The sequence below is a fragment of the Natator depressus genome, chromosome 11 (genome assembly GCF_965152275.1).
Source record: "Natator depressus isolate rNatDep1 chromosome 11, rNatDep2.hap1, whole genome shotgun sequence".
Classification (NCBI taxonomy): Eukaryota; Metazoa; Chordata; order Testudines; family Cheloniidae; genus Natator; species Natator depressus.
Genome location: NC_134244.1, coordinates 13,145,501 through 13,168,089, shown reverse-complemented (window position 1 = coordinate 13,168,089; position 22,589 = coordinate 13,145,501). Strand labels below are relative to the sequence as shown.

General features: G+C 40.3%; 1 protein-coding gene across 4 annotated transcripts in view; it reads left to right on the top strand.

Moving 5' to 3' along the window:
• The window catches only part of SNX4 (sorting nexin 4), an 82,536-nt gene extending 60,667 nt beyond the window's left edge, over nucleotides 1–21,869 (top strand). For all 4 annotated transcript variants that reach the window (XM_074967189.1, XM_074967186.1, XM_074967187.1 and 1 more), the window contains 8 exons: nucleotides 1,107–1,179; nucleotides 3,475–3,536; nucleotides 5,653–5,718; nucleotides 11,751–11,840; nucleotides 13,021–13,120; nucleotides 14,350–14,495; nucleotides 15,890–16,004; nucleotides 19,769–21,869. In XM_074967189.1, coding sequence (XP_074823290.1) covers nucleotides 1,107–1,179; nucleotides 3,475–3,536; nucleotides 5,653–5,718; nucleotides 11,751–11,840; nucleotides 13,021–13,120; nucleotides 14,350–14,495; nucleotides 15,890–16,004; nucleotides 19,769–19,816 — 700 coding nt within the window. In that variant the 3' untranslated portion in view covers nucleotides 19,817–21,869. The remainder of the gene's footprint in view (nucleotides 1–1,106; nucleotides 1,180–3,474; nucleotides 3,537–5,652; nucleotides 5,719–11,750; nucleotides 11,841–13,020; nucleotides 13,121–14,349; nucleotides 14,496–15,889; nucleotides 16,005–19,768) is intronic.
• Nucleotides 21,870–22,589: the final 720 nt, after the last annotated feature.

Here is a 22,589-nt window from a genome sequence, read left to right as displayed (position 1 = left end):
TAGAAATCATAGAATGCCTATAAATGACCTTTTCTGTCATGGGATGTCATGAGACGCAATTTCCTAAATATTAGAAACATGTGGTGTAAGCAAAGTTTGGTTTTTTTAAATGGGTGCTGAAATTTTGGTTCTTATATTCATAATTAGCCACCTAAATAAGTGGCTTGTTTTTTTTTTTCAATGAGACCTGCTGGGTTCTAAGCATTTCTGAAATCAGATCACTTATATATAGGTGCCTAATTAAGAATTTAGAAGCCTAACTTTAGGCATCTGTTGTTTGTTTATTTTTAAAATCTTCGCCTGGATTTTTTTTCACACAGTAATTGACAGATTATCATTCAGTAGTTAGTCAATTCTTGAGTTCCTATTCTTTACTTTCACTCTGGATAATATGCATGCCTTTGCACAATCTAAGGCTTCAAAATAGGGTTTAAGTTGGTCTTAAATGGTGTATAGGTCTTGTGCTGGGCATCTGCACAGGAGTAAATAACCCCCTCTTGAGGCTTTTCGCAAGTCAGCAAACTGCTCTGGGGTTCAGCTTAGCCATGGATATTATATCCATTTTACACACCACCTAGGTGTATTCTGAGGCTAATTTAATGTTTTTTAGAGTTCGAGATCCTTGCATGAAAGGCACATTGTAAGTACAGGTAATATTTTATCAACTTCAAAAGAATTTAAACAGTTTTTCATTAGTAAGCATAAAACCCATCAAATGGGATTTTAAATGAAAAGTTTCTTCCTGCTCTTTAGATCATATCTATCAAATAACATTCCACTTCATAAGTGCTCTTAAAAAAACCAGATACAGCAGTCTTTCAGAAAAAAACCTCTGCTGTTTATATTTATTTCTTAGATTTATGGCATATGAATTGATCTGAACCTTTACTGTTATTGTATAAAAGTACAGTAGTTTTGCATGTGTGTAATTCTTTGCTAAAAAGGAGTTTGATTCTGTTGTCATTTTCTAGGAATCCACAGCTAATTCCACTTTAACATAAGTCAAGCTCAGTGTCGCCAGCTGTTGTGTTGTTGCTCTATCTTACAATTTGTGAAAGCTTGCTTTTGTGATAGCTAATGATGTACTATCTGTTTCCTGTTCCCAGGAGATTTACTGAGCTAAAACACTACAGCGATGAACTGCAGTCTGTCATATCACACCTTCTGCGAGTCAGAGCTGTAAGTATTTCCCATGTGTGTCCTGACAAATAGTATAATATATTTATAAGACAGCATTTCTTCTTCAGTCAATAGAGAAAACGGATGTATGTATTCTTCACTTGAAATTGGTTTGTTGTACTGTCCCGTGTTTTTTGGGGGGGGGCGGGGCGGGGGAGAGATTATTTTATAACAATACACTTTTGGGGGAAGGAATTCTAAATGTGCTTGGAGTGATGCAGTGTGAAACGTTTATCTCCAATATTGTTCCCCAATCTGAATTATTCATGTTATGATAGTCACTGGAAAAAGACCATACTTACACCACAGATTTCTAGTTTAAAAAAATGCTTACAAATGCTTCCACAAACATTCATAATGCTGTTGTTTAGCTCATTGCTTTATTCTGTCTTGTAGAATAGTTTACATGCAGTAACTTATCATCATATTGGCAATTTAAAACCCCGTGAATGTCACTCGGGGAATTGGGAAGAGGGATGGTTGGAGCTCAGCTGGGACAATAGAACCTTGGGACTCAAAGTTGATACATCAGTGTCACGCCCAAAGTAATAGACAAGACCTGTAGTGATTTGGAGTGTTTGTAGACCCCAGTTTGTTGCATGTTCTATCAAAATCTGCAGCATAACGTTGAATATTTCACAGAAATAGTGAGAAGTGTGAAGTAGACTGTTACCTGAGAGTAACATGCATATCTTCAATTACAATTCAGAAGAAAGGGAGATGAGCAGAATAGTATTACTTCATCTCCTTCATAGGTGTTGCCACTGGAGGAAGAAGCAAGGGGGCCAGAAGCCCACATCAACTAGAAAATGTTGGATCCCCACTGTGCAGTTAGTGGGATTCTGCCTTTCTCTCACGTGGCAAAAAGGAGTTAGAATGGCATGGAGTTTTCTGGAACATAGACATATAATATTGTGTTTTCTAGAGCTTGTGGTGTGAATTCACGAGTTATGCAAGTTCCCCACAACATTTTTCATCTTACAGACCAGTTTATAATGAATAATGTCCTTTAGAATGATTAGAACCATCATGTCATGGAATCAGGATGGCTGTCTACTATGGCTTGAAAACACAAGCTTAAAAAATACAAAACAGAGAAGGAAATAGGAAATTACAACCCTGGTAACAGGGAGCACGATACTAGTTCTTAGTGTGTTCAACAGGGGTTTACTTTTGGGTGAAAGTGTGCTGTAGGGGAGGATTGTAATTGATTGCCCTGTCGAGTGGAGGCACTTTAGAGGATTAATTGCTTGTATTCCAGTAACTTGCCTTCCTGCCAGTACATGTGTGTGTGAGCTATGTGACAGTGTTCTAACTTATTTCCTTTTTACCTCTTTGACACATGAATAATTATGGCTTTTATAAAGCTTCTGTTTAACTCACTGACGTCTCAAACAGTGCTTTAATAATTGTGAAGGACAAAAATAAGTTGTGCTTCAGAGTTCAGTGTAAAGTAGAGGGAAAGATCAATAACTGTATAGTTACCAACAGCATAGCATGTGCAGGTTTCTGATTCTCTGAACGCATGAATTGATTTCTAGCGTTAGCAACAAGTGTTGTGATGAGTTGACTCTTCCTTTCCCATTCTTTGTAGTATTGTATTACAAAGAAAAAAATAGGCTTGTGCCTTTTCGGATTCTTCATCCTGTATGGAAAAGCCTTGAAGTTTCTTTTCTCTGAACAAACCCAGCTTTCCTTTGCAGTTAATTTTTAAGCCCTTTCTTAGGACTGCATGGGGAAGTGGCCATGCAGGGTGAGAGAGAGGAAGAGGCTTAACCACAACTCCGAACTGAAGTGTAGATTTTTGTCTTCCTATTTTCATATACACCCTCTTCTCCCAACCCCCTGACACACACATACATTCCCCCTGTGTGATGTCCGCTTACGTCGTCATTATACAGGTGAAATGAATCACGCCTCACGTTAACTCGGTTGTTGGTGATCTAACTAGAGTGGCTGATTGACTCTCTGTATAGACAGTATGAGGGCATTTCTGTAGATTCTCATACATAGAATGGTCTAAGTGTTACTTTCAGTAGAGTTTGAAGCCATTGATTTAAAAAAAAAAGTTATACTGTTGATCTTAAAAGACAAGTCAGAGCTCTGCTTTAGCCTTTATAAAATAACATTTTCATCTCGTATACTGCTGTTGAGAAATTACAGCTGTAGACCTGAAGGGTTAATCAGTAAACATTAGTCTTTGCTGAAGATATGTATGTTTTACAAGAAGCTAGTAAACTGCATATAAAAGAAATGGGCTTGTCCAAAAAACTGACTTACAAATGTTTGTTTTAGAGAGTGGCAGACCGTCTCTATGGTGTATACAAAGTGCATGGGAATTATGGGAGAGTGTTCAGGTAAGAATCAGAACAGGTTTTTAAAATACATAACCTAGTTTCCTGAAGCTTAGATAGTTTGCAAGTAATGGATGAAGCTTATTTATCCTTATTTTTGGAATGTAAACTTTGATATATTTTGTTTTACTAAATATGTGCATTGGAAAGTGTCACTGCTCAGTACTAAGACACTGACAAATTGTTGTATTTGACACAGATCTCTCTACCTTTGCTGAACTTTTTAAGTTTGAACTGGATGAAGTTATTTTATTTATTTATAATATAACTTCATGATTATTGTCTTTTTTATTACACCTGTACCCCGATATAACACGATCCTCGGGAGCCAAAAAATCTTACCGCGTTATAGGTGAAACTGTATTATATCAAACTTGCTTTGGCCTCGAGCATATCCGTTATTAATACAGTACTTGACACAAGAAGTTTTATTCTTGGTGTTGCTTTAGAAAGGGCGCATCTGATGTCGTCCTTCACATCAAGCCCGGGGTCGGGGCTTGCAGCCACGCATCCCTACCAGAGTTGGGGCTCAAGACCCCCCACATAACCGGGTTGTGACCCCCAGTTTGAGAACCAATGTTGTAGATGAGACAGAAAACCATTTTTGCTTTACCGCATTATATCTGAATTTGTGTTATATCGGATCGTGTTATATTGGGGTAGAGGTGTAGTTCTAAACTGTTTGTTCCTTCAGAATGCTTCCTATTAATTTATTTTATATAGTTCATAAATTGTTACTTTGTATCTGTAGTGGTGAAAGGTATCCCGATCCTTTCAATACATTAAAAAATCAACAGTCTCTCAGGTATATTCTAGTACACGTTTTAGAAGTTGAATTAACGAATAGTTTTTGATTTATGTGCCTGAGTTGCATGCTCAAGTTTTCCATCTCGCTGGAGAATTAAAGAATCTAACTTCTGGTTAAGGGGAACCTCCTGCTTATACAGTCTGTACAAGTGCTATATTTAATTCACCAGGTTAATGGATTGCAGATGTCTTTCTGGTTGGGGGTTTTAAATTAAATTAGGTGCATTTTTGTAATAACACAAGGATAAACAAATGTCAACATTAACAGAGTAGAATTTATTTAAATTGTATGTAAAGTATAGAACAATAAATACTAGACATAAATTACACAAAGAGGAGGATAACTAAAAGTACATTCTATATTTAAGAGATGGGGAAGGAGGTACATTTTTAGGATAACAGATAAAACCAAATAACATGTGCAGAGTTAAGAGATAATGAGTTTAACACATAATTGTGATTTACTTGTGGTGAACTTCTAAGTGCTTGCCATCTCCACTCCAGTTTTGGTGGCTGCATTATCCATAAACTGACATTCACTTAATCATTTATCTCATCTATCTCTCCATATAAATAAAATATGATTGTTTGGTAACTCTAGGCTTCTTTAGTGGAGTGGAGCTTTAGTGATTTTTACCTATTTATAGAAATAGTCAACAATATACAGTGATCCTAAGAAAAAAATCCGGTTTGGAGAGTCTTATTTCAGAAGTGAGACTCCAGTCTACTGTGAATGCTATAAATCCATCAGTTTTTCCAGTGTATGATGTGGCAGGTTTCTGTCTGATGATGTGTTGCTCGTGTATAATGATTATTCTCTTATTAGTTAAAAAAAAACAACAGCATTCCCATATTGAGATTTTGTAGTATAGCTTTACAGACCATTTGTATTGCAGATAGTGGCGCTAAAAGTGTCAACACAAAGGAATGAACCTTGTGTTGCAATTCTGTTAGAAAATATTTCTCTTAATCTCCTTAACTACTAAAAGAAGGTTCTTTTCATGCCTGCCTCTTGAACTAGAACTAAAAAAACAACAACCCTCTGTGTGTGTGTGTGTGTGTGTGTGTCTGTGTCTGGGGAGGGATGGAGCAGGGGCAACTCCTGACCAGAATGCTTTAAAACTGTCTCACTATTAAATTGTGTTCAGTGCTGCTGCTTAGAGGTAGAAAAGCAGTTTGGCTGGGTACAACTTTTGAGGCAGTTTCCATTCAAATATCACCTGGAAAGAAACTATTTACAGGATGCTGATTATTAACTTCCCTTAACTTCATGTGTGATGTTGTTTCTCATTGGATTTGCTTTTTTCTCTAGTGAATGGAGTGCAATAGAAAAGGAGATGGGGGATGGGCTGCAGAGTGCTGGCCATCACATGGATGTGTAAGTACTGAGTGAATATCTGATAGTTTGATGTATGCCAGATGCACATATATTAAGGGGGGGCAGGGAATTCTATAAGAAATGTACTGAGAAAACTTTGGGGGAGAGGTATATTACTATTGGGTACACAACATTTCAGTGACTTTTGGATGTGGGCTGTTTTTAGAGTCCATGTACTGTATTAAGTAGCTCAAAGGGCCTCAGGAGAGTCAGAGGGGTTACTTTTTATTATTATTTTGAAACTATAGAGGTGTTTGGAATTCTTCCAGCTTTTCTTTTAAGCTGCTATGCCAGAAACTAGTGGAATTAAACTGTAATGTACTGCAGACCTGATGAGAGCCATTTGTTTTTGGCAGGAATGCTTTGCACCATGCAGTAGATGGTACACTAATTTGTACTTAACAAAAAGTTTAAGTGACTTTTTGTTTTTAACTGTTCAGCACCCAAGGCTTATTTAGTGGAGTCCAAAATAATTTCAAATACCACCCTGAAATAAATAGTGGTTGTAACCAGGAATCACTACTGAGCACAACAAGGGTATCTGTTTGTCCCTTACTACGTAAGTTTAACTTCCATTGGATTCAATGATGGTTATTATGTACATGAAACAAGGAGAACAGAACCCTCAAAATAAAAAATAACCTGTTTAGCACTTTGGATTGCTTATAGTATCTGTACTACAGCAATAGGGAATTTTTTTTGTTTGCCTAGTTTTACTTTTTATGCAATAATAAACATAGTAGAGAAATTTTTATTCAGTCTCTCTCTGGTTCCTTCTACTTGACAAAATCATAATCACTGGTAGAGTAGTTGTTTAACCAATTCAGGAGTTCTGTGGCTTTGCAAATGGAACTAGGAGACTATTTTCTCTTTTAATTGGAAAAGATAATCTTATTTTAAAAGTGAATCATGAGAAAACTTTTAGGTTGCCAGTAATACTATTTTATGATGCCAGTTTACATCTGTATTGTAAGTTAATGCCCTTGTCCAGTTTTAGTAAGGGATATAAATTTTGAGATTCCTGCTGCCAGATAGAATTTTATGGAGAAGCTAGTTTAACAGTGAATTCTCAAAATTAGCGTTTGGTTTAAAAAGTGAGAATTTTTTATCACATCCTTAAATAATATGAGTGTTTAGGAATGAAACATAGAAGCATTTATTTCCATGTTTAAAAACCTTTTTATGGTTAATGTTAAAATAGTTTTATTATACAGCTGAAATCCCATTACAAGAAGTAACCCCAAATAAAAGGGCATAGAAAGAATAAGGAAATGGAGTGCAGTGTTAAATATTTATTACAATACTGCAAAATTTGAATAGTCCCATAGAAATCAATTTATTTTCAGTTGCGTGAACAAGTACTGCAGATAAATGAAAACTTACTTGAACCTGCCTAGCTTCCCTTTTGTCGTACATCAACATGCACCGTGCTGTGATGTCAGAATGTTGAGAAGATATTTTAATCAAATAAAGCAAAGCAAATAGAACATATACCTCATTCAAGAGATTATACCCCACCAGTTTATATCTGCTCCACTTTACCATAAAACAGCAGTTTAGAGGCACAAGGGGGTTGTAAGACTTAACACCTAAGACTTCTGCCCTTTACATTGTTAAGTGTTGAAGACCCAGAGTGATGGTGGTGGAGAGTTCCCAGGGTAGCCTATATCAGTCCATGCTTTAATGAATGACAATCAAAGGTGACCTCTGATGGCATAGTTTTCCTCTCTGCTCTAACAAACAGGTGATCCCGGAAGTGGCCTCTCTAGCTCTTTTTTTACTGGAGACAGCAATTGTGAGGTTCAGAGACAACAGTTGTGAGATTCAGAGACCGTCTTCCCCAGGAATTGAAATTAGACATGATATTCGAATTTACAGGGGGGACTGGAAAACGACTAAATTGGCAACACTGCATGTAATTAGTTGACCATGGGGGTAATGGGGAGGGCGAGAGAGAATGGGGGAGTTCACGGTGTGTGTAGTGAAATCCCTGTTCAAGGGTCTCAGTGTATGACTCACAAGTTGGGTTTTTTTGTTTGTTTTTTTTCCCCTCCCACCTCCAGGATCAACTGGAAAAATAATTGAGCAGTACAATTCTTCTTCCCCTACTCTCCCTCCCCTCCAAAGCTAATGTTATGGGAAGTAGTATGGAGTGTTGCACAAAGAGTATGGTTTCTGAGCAGGAAGTATACATTATAAATATCTAAACCTGTCCCTACGATACATTTAAAACTATTCTGCACATGTCCTGCTTATACCAGCTTCATTTTTACTAGTATTTTTGATGGTGAGTCAAACGTTTCTGTCCCTTTTATTTAACTCATTATTATTTAAGAAGCCACATAGTTGTGTAGTATGGGGGGAGTGTCTGTATGTGTATTAGTTTTCATGGTGCCATCCATTTTTTCTATCCCTTGATTTGTCCCATGTGCAGTCAGCAGTTACATGAATGACCCCCCCTAAATTTAGAAACTTGACTCCAGCCTTTCTGGCATTGCTGCGCCATAATCAACTGACAACCTACAATAATTTGTTTAAAGTATAACAAGAGCATTTTAGCTGCACAACTCCCATTGACTATGAGGTGAATCTAGTATGTTGGAAAGTTTTAGCTCTGAAACATTTATTTTACTGTTAGTAGAAGCATGCTCACTGCCATGCATTTCCCTTTCTCTTTGGGGATTTCCATGATTTGTTTAACCTGTTTTGGCCTAAAGTGTGCAAATTTGGGTTCAAATAGTCAGAAGTGCAGCTTCTGCTGACCTACTACTTTGTCAAATCATGATTTAAGTTTTGGTATAAATTCTGCTCTAGGGTATGTTTAGGTGGGAGTTGGGCAGAACAACTCCTAGCATTCAGTCATAAATCTTCCCTTGAAAAACTTGGCTGCAACTGAAGTACAGTCCATCTGTAGCCCTAAAAAAATCCCAACTCTTTTGTTTTAGGAACTTTTAAAAAAAATCCACAGAGCCTTAAATTCAAGTCTTGGTACAGACACAGTGGTAATGCTCCTCTCTCACAAAACTGGGCAGATGCCATTGCCCTTTTATGGATTATTATGCAGGAGATCAGCCATACCCCTTCAGGCTCAAAGACAGCACCTTCTCAACATGCTTGGGGTTCAAGCCCAGAGCCTTCTCTCACCTCCTTGGCTGTACATTACTGGTGGGCTTTAAACTCTGAACAGGACCACAAAAGTGTTGCTTTTGTGGCCACATAAAAAGCCATGTATCTAGAGCACCAGACAGTAATTAAAGATAGCACTGAAACATGTTCCCTGCTCCAGCTCCCAGTGCGGTGTGTTTTTACTTCTATTTAATTTATCCCTGTATCCTTCCTACCTCCTTTGAAATGCAAGCTGTTGACACATTATCGGACTTCTGTCACAAGGTCACCTTGCCTGGACCCTTCTTGGATGTGCTGTACCTCAGTTCTCCCCTTCTATAAAATCATGCACACAACAGTCACAGTCCAGAACAAAATCTCACTCCTAGACTCTGGTTTATTAATATGCAAATTATATATTGTATTGGTTTGAGATCAACAAGATCAAATTCAATAAAGACAAGTGCAAAGTACTACATTTAGGATGGGAAAAATCAAATATACACCTACAACATTGGGAATAACTGGCTAGACAGTAGTACTGCACAAAAGGATCTCGGGGTTACAGTGGATCACAAATTGAATGTGAACCAACATATGATGCAATTGCAAAAAAGGCTAATAACATTCTGGGATGTATTAACAGCAGTGTTGTATGTAAGACACAGGAGGCAGCTGTGGACAAACTGGAGAGAGTTCAGAGGAGAGCAACAAAAATGATAAAAGGTTTGGAAAACCTGACCTATGCAGAAAGCTTACAAATCTGGCCATGGTTAGTCTTGAGAAAGGAAGACTGAGGAGGGACGTGATAACGATCTTCAAATATATTCAGGACTGTTATAAGGAGGTCTGTGATCAATTGTTCCCCATGTCCACTGAAGGTAGGACAAGTAGTAAAGGACTTGATCTAAGCAAGGGAGATTCAAGTTAGCTATTAGGAAAAAATTACTAACAATAAGGATAGTTACGCTCTGGGGTAGGCTTCCAAGGGAGGTTGTAGAATCCTCATCATTGGAAATTTTTAAGAACAGTTTGGACAAACACCTGTCGGGGATGGTCTAGGTCTAGGTTCCTCAGCCCACGGGGCTGGACTAGCTAACCTCTTCCAGCCCTACATTTTTTTGATTCTATATTCAAGCCCTTGGATTGGGCAGAGGGGTTCCTATACATGTCTTCTCCTCAGGATTCCATAGTCCCCCAACTAGAAACTACAAATAGTTCTCCCAAACATGACTGACTTTCACTTTTCATCTATAAGGGCTCACATCACCTTCCAGCAGGCCCCCTGATTTGCTTCCCAACTTCTGGCTGTATCCCTCCTTGGGCTCCTTACCCTGTCCCTTGACAGGGCAGACCTAACAGCCACAGTTGTTTCCTACAGGAATCTCAATAGAGGAACTCCCAGCTCTCTTCCAGATCACACTCCCAGCTCCCTTTCAGCTTGGGAGCCACTACCAGTCCTTCCCTAGTTCCTTGAGAGCCTCCCTGCTGAGAACAGCTGTCATTTACATATGCCAGCAGGCCTGACTTTATCACCTGCTCCCTGTCCCTCAAAATTCCATGATTTAGAAAGAAAACCAGGCATGGGTAGTGCTTGGTATGAAGATGCCTTACCCGGTGACAAGTGCCCAGTGGTCCCTTTTGTGCTGGTTGCTTCACAAACACAGATAGGAGAAGAGATTGCCCAAGATCTTACAATGTGAAAGACACACATGAAGTATTGGATGCAAGGAATAACATGAAACCTCAGAACGTGGTGGTGATTGGCAGTTTTGTTACTTCCATATTTTGTTGTAATTTTGGTGGGCTTTTATACTTTCTGCTTTAGGTTTTGCAACAAAGACTCTAGAATCCAAACTTAGTTGATTTTGTTGATGCTACAGGAGGTGGAATATAACACAGCTCATTCATCCCAGCTGCATTGGCTCTGTGTTGCTGACAACAGTAAACGCTTATTTCTGTCAGTAGGCTAAGCAGATACAACTCAAAACGTACACGAGAAGATATGTGCAGTAACCATTTTACAGAGATTCTTCTGTCCCTAAGTATGCTTGAAAACACTAACTTTTTTCAAACAACAGGAGCCCATTGAAAGCTGTCAGACAATATTTCTTACCTTTTTTAAGTGATTGTACATTTAAAAAGTCACTTTCTGCCATGCACAGTAGGGGGTGGGATTTTTCAAAACGTCTCTGCATCAGCCTAACGCTGCTCCATTGAAGTCAATGGGAGCAGTGGTAAAACTCCCAGTGACTACAAGAGGCGCAGTTAGGGCAATACTGAGGACTTTGGAAAATATGCTCCTCAAAGACTTGCGTATATAGCTGCTAGTCTGAACTGACATTCTGCTTTGTGAAGCATAGCTTGTTGAACTTTCTACTTCAGGAACTAAAAGGCTTGATTCTGCAAAGTGCTGAGGACTCTCAAATGCCATTGTTTCCATCACCATTGACTGAGGGTCAAGTAAAACCCACCTCTTAAGTGTTGCCTCTAGCATTTTAGAAGGCATCAAGTTCACTTCACCAAACCTTAAAGATGCCATGCTCACTCTGAAATTTATGAATATTTTTCACTTTGCTGCTGCCTGTTGAAAAATCACTGAAGAAAAGGAATAAATTACTTTAGCCAGTTGTATTTTTTTCCTTTTCCTGTAATAAAAACAGCCTCCTCTTCAGCAGAAAACGTTTGACTAGTGTAAGATTTATCACTTCATTGTAGTAATAACTTAAGAAACAGGCCTTCAGGAGTGTTTATATTAGTCTGTTTGGCATTAAAATATACCTTTTAAATCCAACAATAAAGAACACTTTTAAGGTAACTTATGATTACCGCTAAGAAATAGGGTTCTTTCCCTTTTACAGTATTTAAATAATTTAAGAAGCAAAATCAGGGATTCTTCTGTTTAACCAAAGGTTGTACTTTACCAGGTATGCAGCTTCTATTGACGACATATTGGAAGAGGAAGAGCATTATGCAGATCAGCTAAAAGAATATCTTTTCTATGCAGAAGCTCTGCGGTAAGTATATTAACATAAAAGATTGGAATCCCTGTACTTCTGTCGCTTTATTTTGATACATGCTCTGCAGACTTCTGTCTGTATCCTTCACAATTTTTACTTTTGAAGAAAACATTACACAGTTACGTTCTGAAGTCTGCAAATACCTTGCATCTTTTATTTGTTTGCATCTTTTATTGCCCAGTAAGCCAATCAGAGTTAAGTATCGCTTAGCTGGTTAGTAATTCAATGGCAGAACCTCCAGGCAAAATCCAGGTGCTCTAAGAAGTAATGCTGTATGTTGATTAAGCTGTGCTCATCCCTTTTGAATCAATGCCTCAGCATGCTGCTGCAGGACAATCTTCTGCTAGAGATGCCATCTTCCATTATGAGACACAAAAGAAAGTCTCTGACCACTTACAGCTGTTCAAAACTAGCCATGGGAGTTTTTTTTAAGTTTCCCAAATAACTTCCTGTTGTGACAGATACATTCTGCCTCCCTAGCCTCCCCTAATACTCCTTCCTGCCCTAAAGTCATGTGTGCTGTTGCTGTGACCTGTTACAGTTGCCACATTCACTAAGGAAGTGGCAACACTTGTGTTTGCAAATCCATTTGTAAAGTTTGCAAAGCACATTGAGATCCTTCTGAATGAAAGGCGCTGTATACATTTAGGTACAGTTATCACTTTTTACAAACAAACAAAATTTTAGTACACTCTAAGGAATTTGGAGACTCTGGGTTAAGTTACAATGAAAGACGTTTTCTTAAGATTAATGTGCATCATTCCTGTCACACAGGCACAATGTCCAAAGTGACATGTAAACTGTTTCCTGCTATTGGAATTTTTACTGTAACATGTTGAATGAAACCACTTTACAAGGATGTCCTTAGATAGAGGATGGTTTTATATGGCATGCAAAATCTTAGTATGAGCTTATGGAAGAAGGAGCAGCAGGAGAATATGCTTAGGGTCACTGAAATATAAAATCACTTAACACACCAGAAATTTTGTAATTTAGCAGGCTTGCGCCAGAGTTATGTTTACTGTTATAGGGCTATTAAATACAGGCTAGATAAATAACTGAACACGACTTATGCTAAAAAAACCCATTTTTACTGTTTTTTTAAAGCTTAGAAGGTGGTAAAAACGTAGCAAGACAAAATATTACATGACAAATCGCTCACTGATTATGTTTTCAGGGCTGTTTGCAGGAAACATGAACTAATGCAGTATGACTTGGAAATGGCTGCTCAGGACCTGGCATCTAAAAAACAACAGTGTGAAGAACTGGCAACAGGAGTGAGCCTGTTTTCCATTTTCTTCTTCAAGACTTGGATTTTTTTTCTTTTTCTTTTTTTTAGAGAGCTAAACAAGTTAGGGTGACATCTAAATGGCATTTAACAGATAGATAACATGCGGACAGCTGGTTATGATGACAAGTATCACGTGAGCTGTAGATCTTTTAGTGGTTTACAGTAATTTATTTTCATGGTGATTTATACAGTTTGTGCAGGGCTTATTTTTATTAAGACCTAGCAAATGCAGGCTCGTAGGTAAGGTGATCTGAAGTGTTTCAAATGAAATGAAATAGAATACTACAAAGACCAAAGTTTCTGGTTAGTTACAGTCATCTGAGGGAAAAAAATCTTTGTTGTACCTTTTAAAAGCTTAACATCCCCATTATGAAATGTTAGGTTCCCCCTTCCCCCGCCTCCCCAGGAAAAATGGCTGAAGTTAGATAATATCTAAAAACAGATATTTGCATTTAATCTGAAAGGTAAATAAACAGAGTAAACAATTACTGCTAAAGTTATTAATATTTTAATGTAGAAATATTTTACTGTTTTTTCATATAATATGACAAGAAATATTACTTGAAGATAAGAAATTGGTGACTGAATACAAATTAATTAAATATGGGCCCAGAATGAAGCCCATTAAAATCAGTGGGAGTCATTCCCTTGAGTCCGGTGGTCAGTGGATCAGGCCATAAGACTCTTACCTATGAAAGTATTTGAAGAGAGAAAGTGGGTGAGGTAATACCTTTTACTGGACCAAATTCTGTGGGTGAGAGAGACAAGCTTTCAAGCTTACACAGAGCTCTTCTTTGGGTACGTTCCCAAACCTGAAGAAGAGTTCTGTGTAAGTTTGAAAGCTTGTCTCTCTCTCCAACAGAAGTTTGTCCAACAAAAGATATTACCTCACCCACCATGTCTCTCTCTAATGTCCTGGGACCAACACAGCTACAACACTGCGTACAGCAATGGAAGTAATTTGAAGGCAGTTTTTGAAGAGGTTAGAGACTTTATGTGAAGTTTCAGATAGACAATTTTTAATAAATAGGAGTTAATATAGGTTTGTTTAATTATTGGTTTTAATTTGAACTACCATGCCTCTTGCACCCACCTAGCAGTAGTACATTTTTCAAATGGAAGAGCCCTTTATGTCAGTGTCTGAACTCCACCAGCCAAATAATTATTATCATTCTACTGGAACAAAGCAAAGAGCATTTTTCTGTTTGATTTTAGACTCTGAGAACATTTTCTCTAAAGGGAATGACGAGCAAACTGTTTGGTCAGGAAACTCCTGAGCAAAGAGAAGGCAAGATAAAGGTTCTAGAAGAACAGATACATGAAGGGGAAGAACAATTGAAATCTAAAAATGTGGAGGGCAGGTAAAGGTGGAGTTTTTAATATATTCTTGGTGTTTACGAGCTGTCTATAAAAATTCCTGTCATTTGCAAGTTGTGAAATTAAGTACAGTACACTCAGTTAGCTCCTGGTCTGAGAGCGTAGCTTATATAAGAACTGATCGCTTTTCCAGTTACTGAACCCATTTAATGGCTGAGTTCTTGTTTTATGTTCAGCTGGTAATATATTTAACAGGTGGGCTGTAAGCAACTGAGGATTTGAGCTTTCTAGTGGCTACTTGAATGTAGAATTCAGGTGTAGTTTTAGTTCAGTCTATAAATATGGCTCCTGACATTAAAGCTAATAATTCCTTAGAAAGTTTTGTATGAAGGATAGTTGACTTCTGTTTGTGATTAAATGTTTCAGCAAGCTACATTTGAATGACTGATTCTTAGTATTCTAACTAGTAGGAGCTCACATTCCAAAACCTATATATTTGTGTCCGAACACATTCATTTTTATTATAGGAAAGATGAGTGTGCTATCTGTTAGCTGTAATCCTCACATACCAAAAGATAAGAAACAGACCAGTTCATACGCAGTTCAAAACAACAAAATACTCAATAGAAATTAGGACATGGTAAATTGAATTCCTTAATCATCTTGACAGAAGTGCTGGACGTCTGCTTTTATAGCTCAGGAAACAGTTTTCAAACAAATACTTGTCTAGTTTGCGAAGTCCAGTACAAACAGTAAGCTATGGGTTACTTTAGTGTATGAACTTGCCCCTGTTCTGGTTAAGTAGAGCTGGAGGCAAATATTGCAGACAAACAAGAAAAGGGAGTATTCCATTCTGAAATAAATTTGCTTCAGTTAAGCTTGTGTCCACTTTTTGCAAACATTCAAGCAATCATCAATTACTGACTTAAATGCTCGTGACAAGTGAATTTTAAGATGGTCTACTACAGGATTCTTACAGGAAATGAGATGATCTAAGAGGATGCTGAGGCCCAAAGCCCCTCACCAGAGCACTGGCACAGAAGTATTTAGTGAGCCTGGCAAGGCTCTGAATATAAATTCATTATGAATTTAGTTCTGTGGCCACATAGATTAACTTCAGTCAGATCTATCTGTGAAAGTCTCCAGTTATAAAAAATTATGTGATTTGCGATTAAAAATCTCTGAAGGACTACATGAATTATTGTGACACACATTCCAATATTAGAGCAAGTAAAAGTATAAAATGAGGATCCCATCCGAGGTGCATAGAAATTACTGTGATCCAACTCGTAGACTGTAAAAGTGTAGCACTTCAGGTATTGACAAAGGCAGAGTCCTTCTCCCAGTAAATTCAGTAGCAGCTGGCTGGGGCCCATAATATATTAAGTATTTTTTTAAAAACACTCACATTGACAAAACTATATTGTTCTCATTTCAGAGAGTTTGTGAAAAGTGCCTGGGCAGATATTGAACGCTTCAAAGAGCAAAAGAATCATGACTTGAAAGAAGCCCTCATAAATTATGCTGTGATGCAGATTAGTATGTGCAAAAAGGTAGGTTTTGCTTCTGACAGACAGGACAAATATGTAAATAGTAGTAGGGGACCCAGGGACGGATCTGTAACAAATGGGAGAACTGCTATTGCAGAAGGCTGGAAATCAATAGAGTAGGAGCTGCAGCATAGTCTACCTTGCATGCAAGATGCCATATACTTGCTGCCTCCTCTCTCTCTTCCTGGCATGCACTGAGGTTAAGAGAGATTCTCCTGTGTTGGTAACAGTATGCATTAAACAGTGTGGACCAAATCCTCAGTCTTTTCCCCATCCTTATATATGTAAAGTTCTTCTTCGACTACTTCCTCATATCGATTCCAATTAGGTGTGCACGGCCGTCGGAGAATTTTTACCCTAGCAACACCCGATGGGTTGGCTGTGGAGCCCCCTGGAGTGGCGCCTTCATGGTGCTCGATATATACCCCAGGCAACCCAGTGCCTGCTCAGTTTCTTCTTACCGCCTGTGATGGTTGTTGGAACTGTGGAGTCCTGCTTCGCTGTTCTCCACTCTCCCTACGGTATACCTAATAGTTGATAGTTATAGTTCATTACACTTGGTTTACATAGTGTTAGTGGGGTTGGGAGGTCTTTCCCCAGTTCTCCTCTTGGGCTCATGCCCAAGGCTCTGGGATTCAAGCCCTGCGGTTCCTGCTCTAAGCCCATGCCAGCGGGCGACCCCATGACACTCTTGCCTGAAGTGTCTGGGGGAGTTTCATCAAGCAGAGAAGTGCAGGATCTGCAAAGGGTTTTGTCCCCAGACTCAGAAGGAGCGGGACTTTCGTTTAAAGCAGCTCCTCATGAAGGCAGCTCTTAGCCCTCAGCCTCCTGTGGTGCGCCAAGATCCAGCACCAAGCGCCTGGGTGAGCAGCGCCTTGGTGGCAGCAGTAGGAACAGCACCGTGGTTGGACTCTGATTGAGACCCGCAGCACCGGTGCTCCCTGGCACCACAACCGACATCATCGGCCCAGCACCGCTCCCGTTCTCATGGCCAGAAGTGGCACTGAAAGCCAGAAAAGGGTGGCACACCTCCACAGAAACCAGCCTCCCTGGAACTGCCCATGAAGATGAGTCCCACAGGAGAGCGTCTAGGGGCACAGCCTACAGCTTCAGTACCGTTGACTCTGGCCCCGAGGGGAGGTCGTTGAGTCCAGTACCTCTGGACTCCCCGACACACAGCGTGGTTGAGGTCCGGTTGCCATCTATCCCGGATACCTTTGCGGCTGCAAGGGATCTTATTGCCATGACTGCATCGGCATCCCCTCAGCCTCATGCCAAGGCACCGGTGCATGTACGTGCAGCACTGTCCCAGGGCAAGTCAGTCCTAATCCACCCGTCAGCACTGTCGGTCGAGCTGCAGCACCGATCCCATTTTTGGCACCATTTCCACTCCCGACACCACTCACAGTCCTGACGCTGCTCGCAGTCCCGGCAACGCTCTCCTTCGCAGTGCCGGTCATACTCGCGGCACCGCTCCAACTCCCCGCGCTGGTCCCGATCGCGGTACCGCTCTGTCTGCTGGTTGTCATCGAGAGGCAGATCCCAGACTTGATGCCACTCTCAATACCGGTCATCATCTCGGCCCAGATCCAGATCCAGGCGCCGTTCCAGGTACCGGTGCAGGTCCCGGCACCGCTTCCCAGCGTCGCGGCATTGTTCCCCATTGCCTTGTCGACGTGACCCAGCGCAGATCCGCTTGGCACCACCCTGGCCCTCACGTTCCTCTTCTCGTTCTTCGGGATCCGAGGCGGGGTTGCGTTTCTCCCCGTTGCCATTTGGACCATAGCCACCTGGAGTCAGAGCCTCCAGCCTGCCACCAGAACCTAAGCAAACACTGCAGGACTTTCCCTTTGATGGAGAGGGCCTGTTTTCGGAAAAGACCGATTTAAGGCTACAAAGCCTTAAGGACTCAAGGGCGATAATGAAGTCCCTGGGCATGCACACACCGGCTACTCAGTGGAAACCCGTCAAACTGCAGCAGCTGCAACAATGCTCCTATCCTCGGCCAAGGCAGGATATCTATAGAAGGCGGGGGTGTAATGGCAGGAGAAAGCCCTCCAAACCCCCGTCTGGGCAAGGCCAGGGCCCGCCAAGCCTTCGTCGGGCTCAGAACAGGCTTTTTGAAGGGACGCCCGGGGGCGGTGTACTGGACCTTGTTCAGGATCCTACCCCACCTTTCTTGAATCGTTTATCTCATTTCCACCGTGCTTGGTTTTGTATAACCATGGACCGCTGGGTCCTCCGCACGGTGGAAGCGGAATACTCTCTCCAATTTTCTTCCTCCCCACCCTCCCACCCTCCTTCCCCGTCCCTCTTCAGGGATCCTTCTCACGAGCAACTCCTTATTCAGGAGGTTCAGACTCTCCAGGCATCCGTGCCTCTTATTTTGAAGTATCTCCTGGACCTAAAACAGCAGGGTCTGGCGGCATCCTCTGTCAGAGTTCACCTTGCGGCCATCTCGGCTTTTCACCCGGGCGCGAATGGCCGCTCCATCTTTGCCAATCCTGTGGTTGGCAGGTTCCTCAAGGGCCTGAACCGTGTCTACCCACAGGTTTGACAGCCAATCCCCACATGGGACCTTAACCTGGTTTTCCCCAGACTCACAGGGCTCTCATTTGAGCCACTGGCCACCTGCTCCCTCCTCTACCTCTCCTGGAAAATGGCTTTCCTTGTCGCAATCACGTTGGCACGGCGTGTCTCTGAGCTCAGAGCCCTTACCTCGGAACCACCCTACACGATCTTCCATAAATATAAGATGCAGCTTCGGCCTCACCCGGCCTTTCTTCCCAAGGTGGTATCGGTCTTCCATATCAGCCAGGACATTTTTCTCCTGGTTTTTTATCCCAAACTGCGTGCCAGTCGCCAGGAACAGCGGCTGCACTCCCTCAATGTCCGTAAGGCCCTTGCCTTCTACATTGAGCGTACGAAGCCATTCAGGAAGACAACCCAGCTCTCCTTTGTGGTGGCAGACGAGATGAAGGGCCTCCCGGTCTCCACTCAGCGGATCTCTTCATGGATCACGTCCTGCATCCGCGCTTGCTATGATCTGGCCAGTCTACCAACCCCACCCCTCACTGTTTGCTCCACAAGGGCCCAGGCCTCGTTGGCAGCTTTTCTGGCCCAGGTGCCAATCCAGGAGATCTGCAGAGCCGGAACTTGGTCCTCGGTACACACTTTTGCTTTGCACTTTGCCATCATCCGGCACACCAGAGACAACGCGGCGTTTGGTAGAGCGGTCCTACAGTCCACATTGCTTCACTCCAACCCAACTGCCTAGGTAAGGCTCGGGAGTCACCTAATTGGAATTGATATGAGCAAGCACTTGAAGAAAAAACGGTTACTCCCCTTTTGTAACTTGTTCTTTGGGATGTGTTGCTCATATTCATTCCAAACCTGCCCCCCTTCCCCTCTGTCGGAGTAGCCAGCAAGAAGGAACTCAGGAGGCGCTGGGTCGGCTGGGGTATATATCGAGCGCCATGAAGGCGCCACTCCAGGGGGCTCCACAGCCAACCCACCGGGTGTTGCTAGGGTAAAAATTCTCCGACGGCCGTGCATGCAGCATGCGCACACCTAATTGGAATGAATACAAGCAACACATCTCGAAGAACAACAGTTACAAAGGTGAGTACCCTTTTTTTCCCTATTAGTGGGAGTTTTGCATGACTTAAGTCTACAGGTAATGTAGGCAAACGTGACACATTTATTTGTTTGTTGCAAGGTTCCTTTGTTTAGAATAAGCAAAAATCACTTTTTTTTTTTTTTTAAAGGGAATTCAAGTTTGGACAAACGCAAAGGAGTGCTTCAGCAAGATGTGATTATCCAGAAAATAATTTCTTCTCAACAAAGTGCCAGAGAACAGAAGCACAAGTGCACAATCATGGATACTAAGTTGCTACATGATCTACATGTAAATCATGAAATAAATGAGTTGAGTAAACGCAGTTTTCTTTATGCTGATTGTAGTTGTGTTAATAGAGGACAAAAAGGAAATGTCCTTAAATCGTTAGTCCCTAACAGTCACTTTGTGGCATATTTTACATGTAGCAAATAATTGAGGGCAAAGGGGTTAATGAAAGCTGCAGCTGTACATTGAGGCAAAGGCTTTAGGGAAAGTCCAGACTAACCCAAAAAAGTATAGTGTCATACACAACTGAACTGTTCTCTGTGTGTATCTTCTGAACCATCACATTCCGTATTAGACCATCTCCCAATGCCCGCTTTCAGCCCTTGCTGGTTAGGATTTGTAATACTCTAGGGTTGGGTTTTTTTGTTTGTTTGTTTGCTTTTTAATGGCGCACACACAGTTGTGTTCTTGAGGTTTACACCATAAGAAAACAAAAACAGAAATTCATTGTACTGCTTAGGGTTCATAGTTACATGCCTGTGCATCTCCATGGAGAAATTTGTTTTTTCAAAATTCAGGTTAAACACAGTCTCAAACTTCTGAGATTTTTTTTCATACCCTCTACAGTAGAGGAATTGAACAACAGTTCTCTACCATACTCCTCAGTTACTGTGTCCCATTAGAATATTAATACTGACATTGGTCTGTCGTCTAATTTTCTACTACTAGTAAAGGAGTAATGACCCAACTGAGCAACAGGGCCAGACTCACACCTGGTGTAATCAGGTGCAACTTCAACTCATTTTATGGAAACTGCTTATCCCAGGTATAAATGTGGCCCTGTTTTCAAAACTGCAGTTATAGTTTAGCTCTGTAGAAATAGTCACCTTTAAAATGAATACGTGGAACATCAAATATGCTGGTTTTCTTTTGAATATTTAAGATTCATGGTGTTCTGCAAATCACCAGTCTGAATAGGCTTTGCTTGGCTCTTGAAACACCATGTTTCAATATTGCAGATACATACCTTGAACTGATTTTACAAGTACCTACATGAATGTGGTTCTTTAGTGTTTTGGCTGTAACATTTTAAATGGCAGATGAATAAATGTAATCTGTTAGACTGAGCTATTTGTCTTTATGATACGATTTGTTCAAGAGCCAAGCATTTTTATTTCTTGCTAGCTTTGCAGAATCTTAAATATGAGATGCTGTTTCTAATTATACCAAAAACAAAACTAAGAAACCCCACCCCTACTGTTTCATGGGGCTTTTCTACGTGTTTAAAATGCCCCTGGAATTTTGTGGAATTTGCCAGACCTAATGAGTAATCCAAAAGAAGATTTGCTATAATATTCACTTGAGTCACATATGTTTGTTTATTATATACTACAAATAACACTAATTATCAGATACTGATTTAATGTATGCCAAAAGTCTTTAAAATTCGCTATACAATAGACCTTATATAATGTATCCATTAATTTTCCCAATACCAGATTCTGTGTTTTGCTGTGGCATTTTATGCTCTTAAATCATTAAGAGCTGGAGTAGGCTAAGATCTGAATTATTTAAAAGGTTAAACATCAGTTTATACTTTTAGCTCCTCTACCGTTTCAAGGCACATGATCATGACAAATCTGTCATCCTCTGAGAAGTGATGTTGAGCAGAAAGAGTCTCTCCTTTTAATATTTACAGAGATACAAAATCATTCCATTTTAAAGAACTGTAGTAGTCAGGTCCTATAACAAGTAAAGTAAGGACTTGTACATTACAGGAACCAGGAACTGCTCATCTAGAGTATCGAGTAAACATTCTAGAGTATTGGTGCCTTAATCCAATACCAGGAGGCACTTGGAGTAAATATTTTTCATGCACTTTGATTTTGTTTGATAGATCTTTCTGGTGCCTCTTTTCCCCCATATTTCACATGCTGTACAACTTACTAAATGTATTATATGCCTTTTTTTCTTGCTAGTTGTCTTAAATTTGAGAAGGGAACAAAACAGTTCTTGTAAGCTTTGTGCCAAATATGCTAAATAAAACTGCTCTTTGATATTTTTGTTGTGTTTGTTTATTTTGCAAAATACTTTATTTTAGATTTTGAAAACTATTGCTCCATATTTGGGTTCAGATTTTTGCACTGTTCGGGCCTTAAAAGAACATTGCAGAGATTAGGCTCCAAAGTTGGGTTTAATGTTTTTAAAAATCACGAAGTGACTGACTTGCTATTTATGTAAAGAAGCTAGTGTCTGGCTAAGGTTGAAACTAGATTACCATTAAAAGTTCATTTTTGGCCCCACCCTATCTTTTGATAGAATGGAGCCATGTGAGTTTCATATGTACCGTTTCCTTACCAAGGAAAAGCTTTTTTGGAAAGGTTTAATCAAATCTAACAAAACTTGGAAGAGACAAAAGTGTAAAAATTAAACTGGGGTCAATTTCTGTGACATTTTTCCTACCTTGGCTTAGAAACTCCATATTTGTTGGTCTTGGCAACTACTGGTGGCTTTGCCAAATTTTGGAGGGGATATTCTCTTTTTAACGGCAGTTTCCATGTTGCTAATAAGGTCCACATAACAAATGCACTTTAGAAAATGCATACTTTGTGAAGTATGCACGGCCATGATGCAATCTGCAGAACCCACAAAATACCTTTTACACCTTAGGAACAGTTCTGAAATCCCTGCCCTTGGCTTAATTCTTAAATTGTCCACAGTTACAAAATTATTAGCAGAACAGA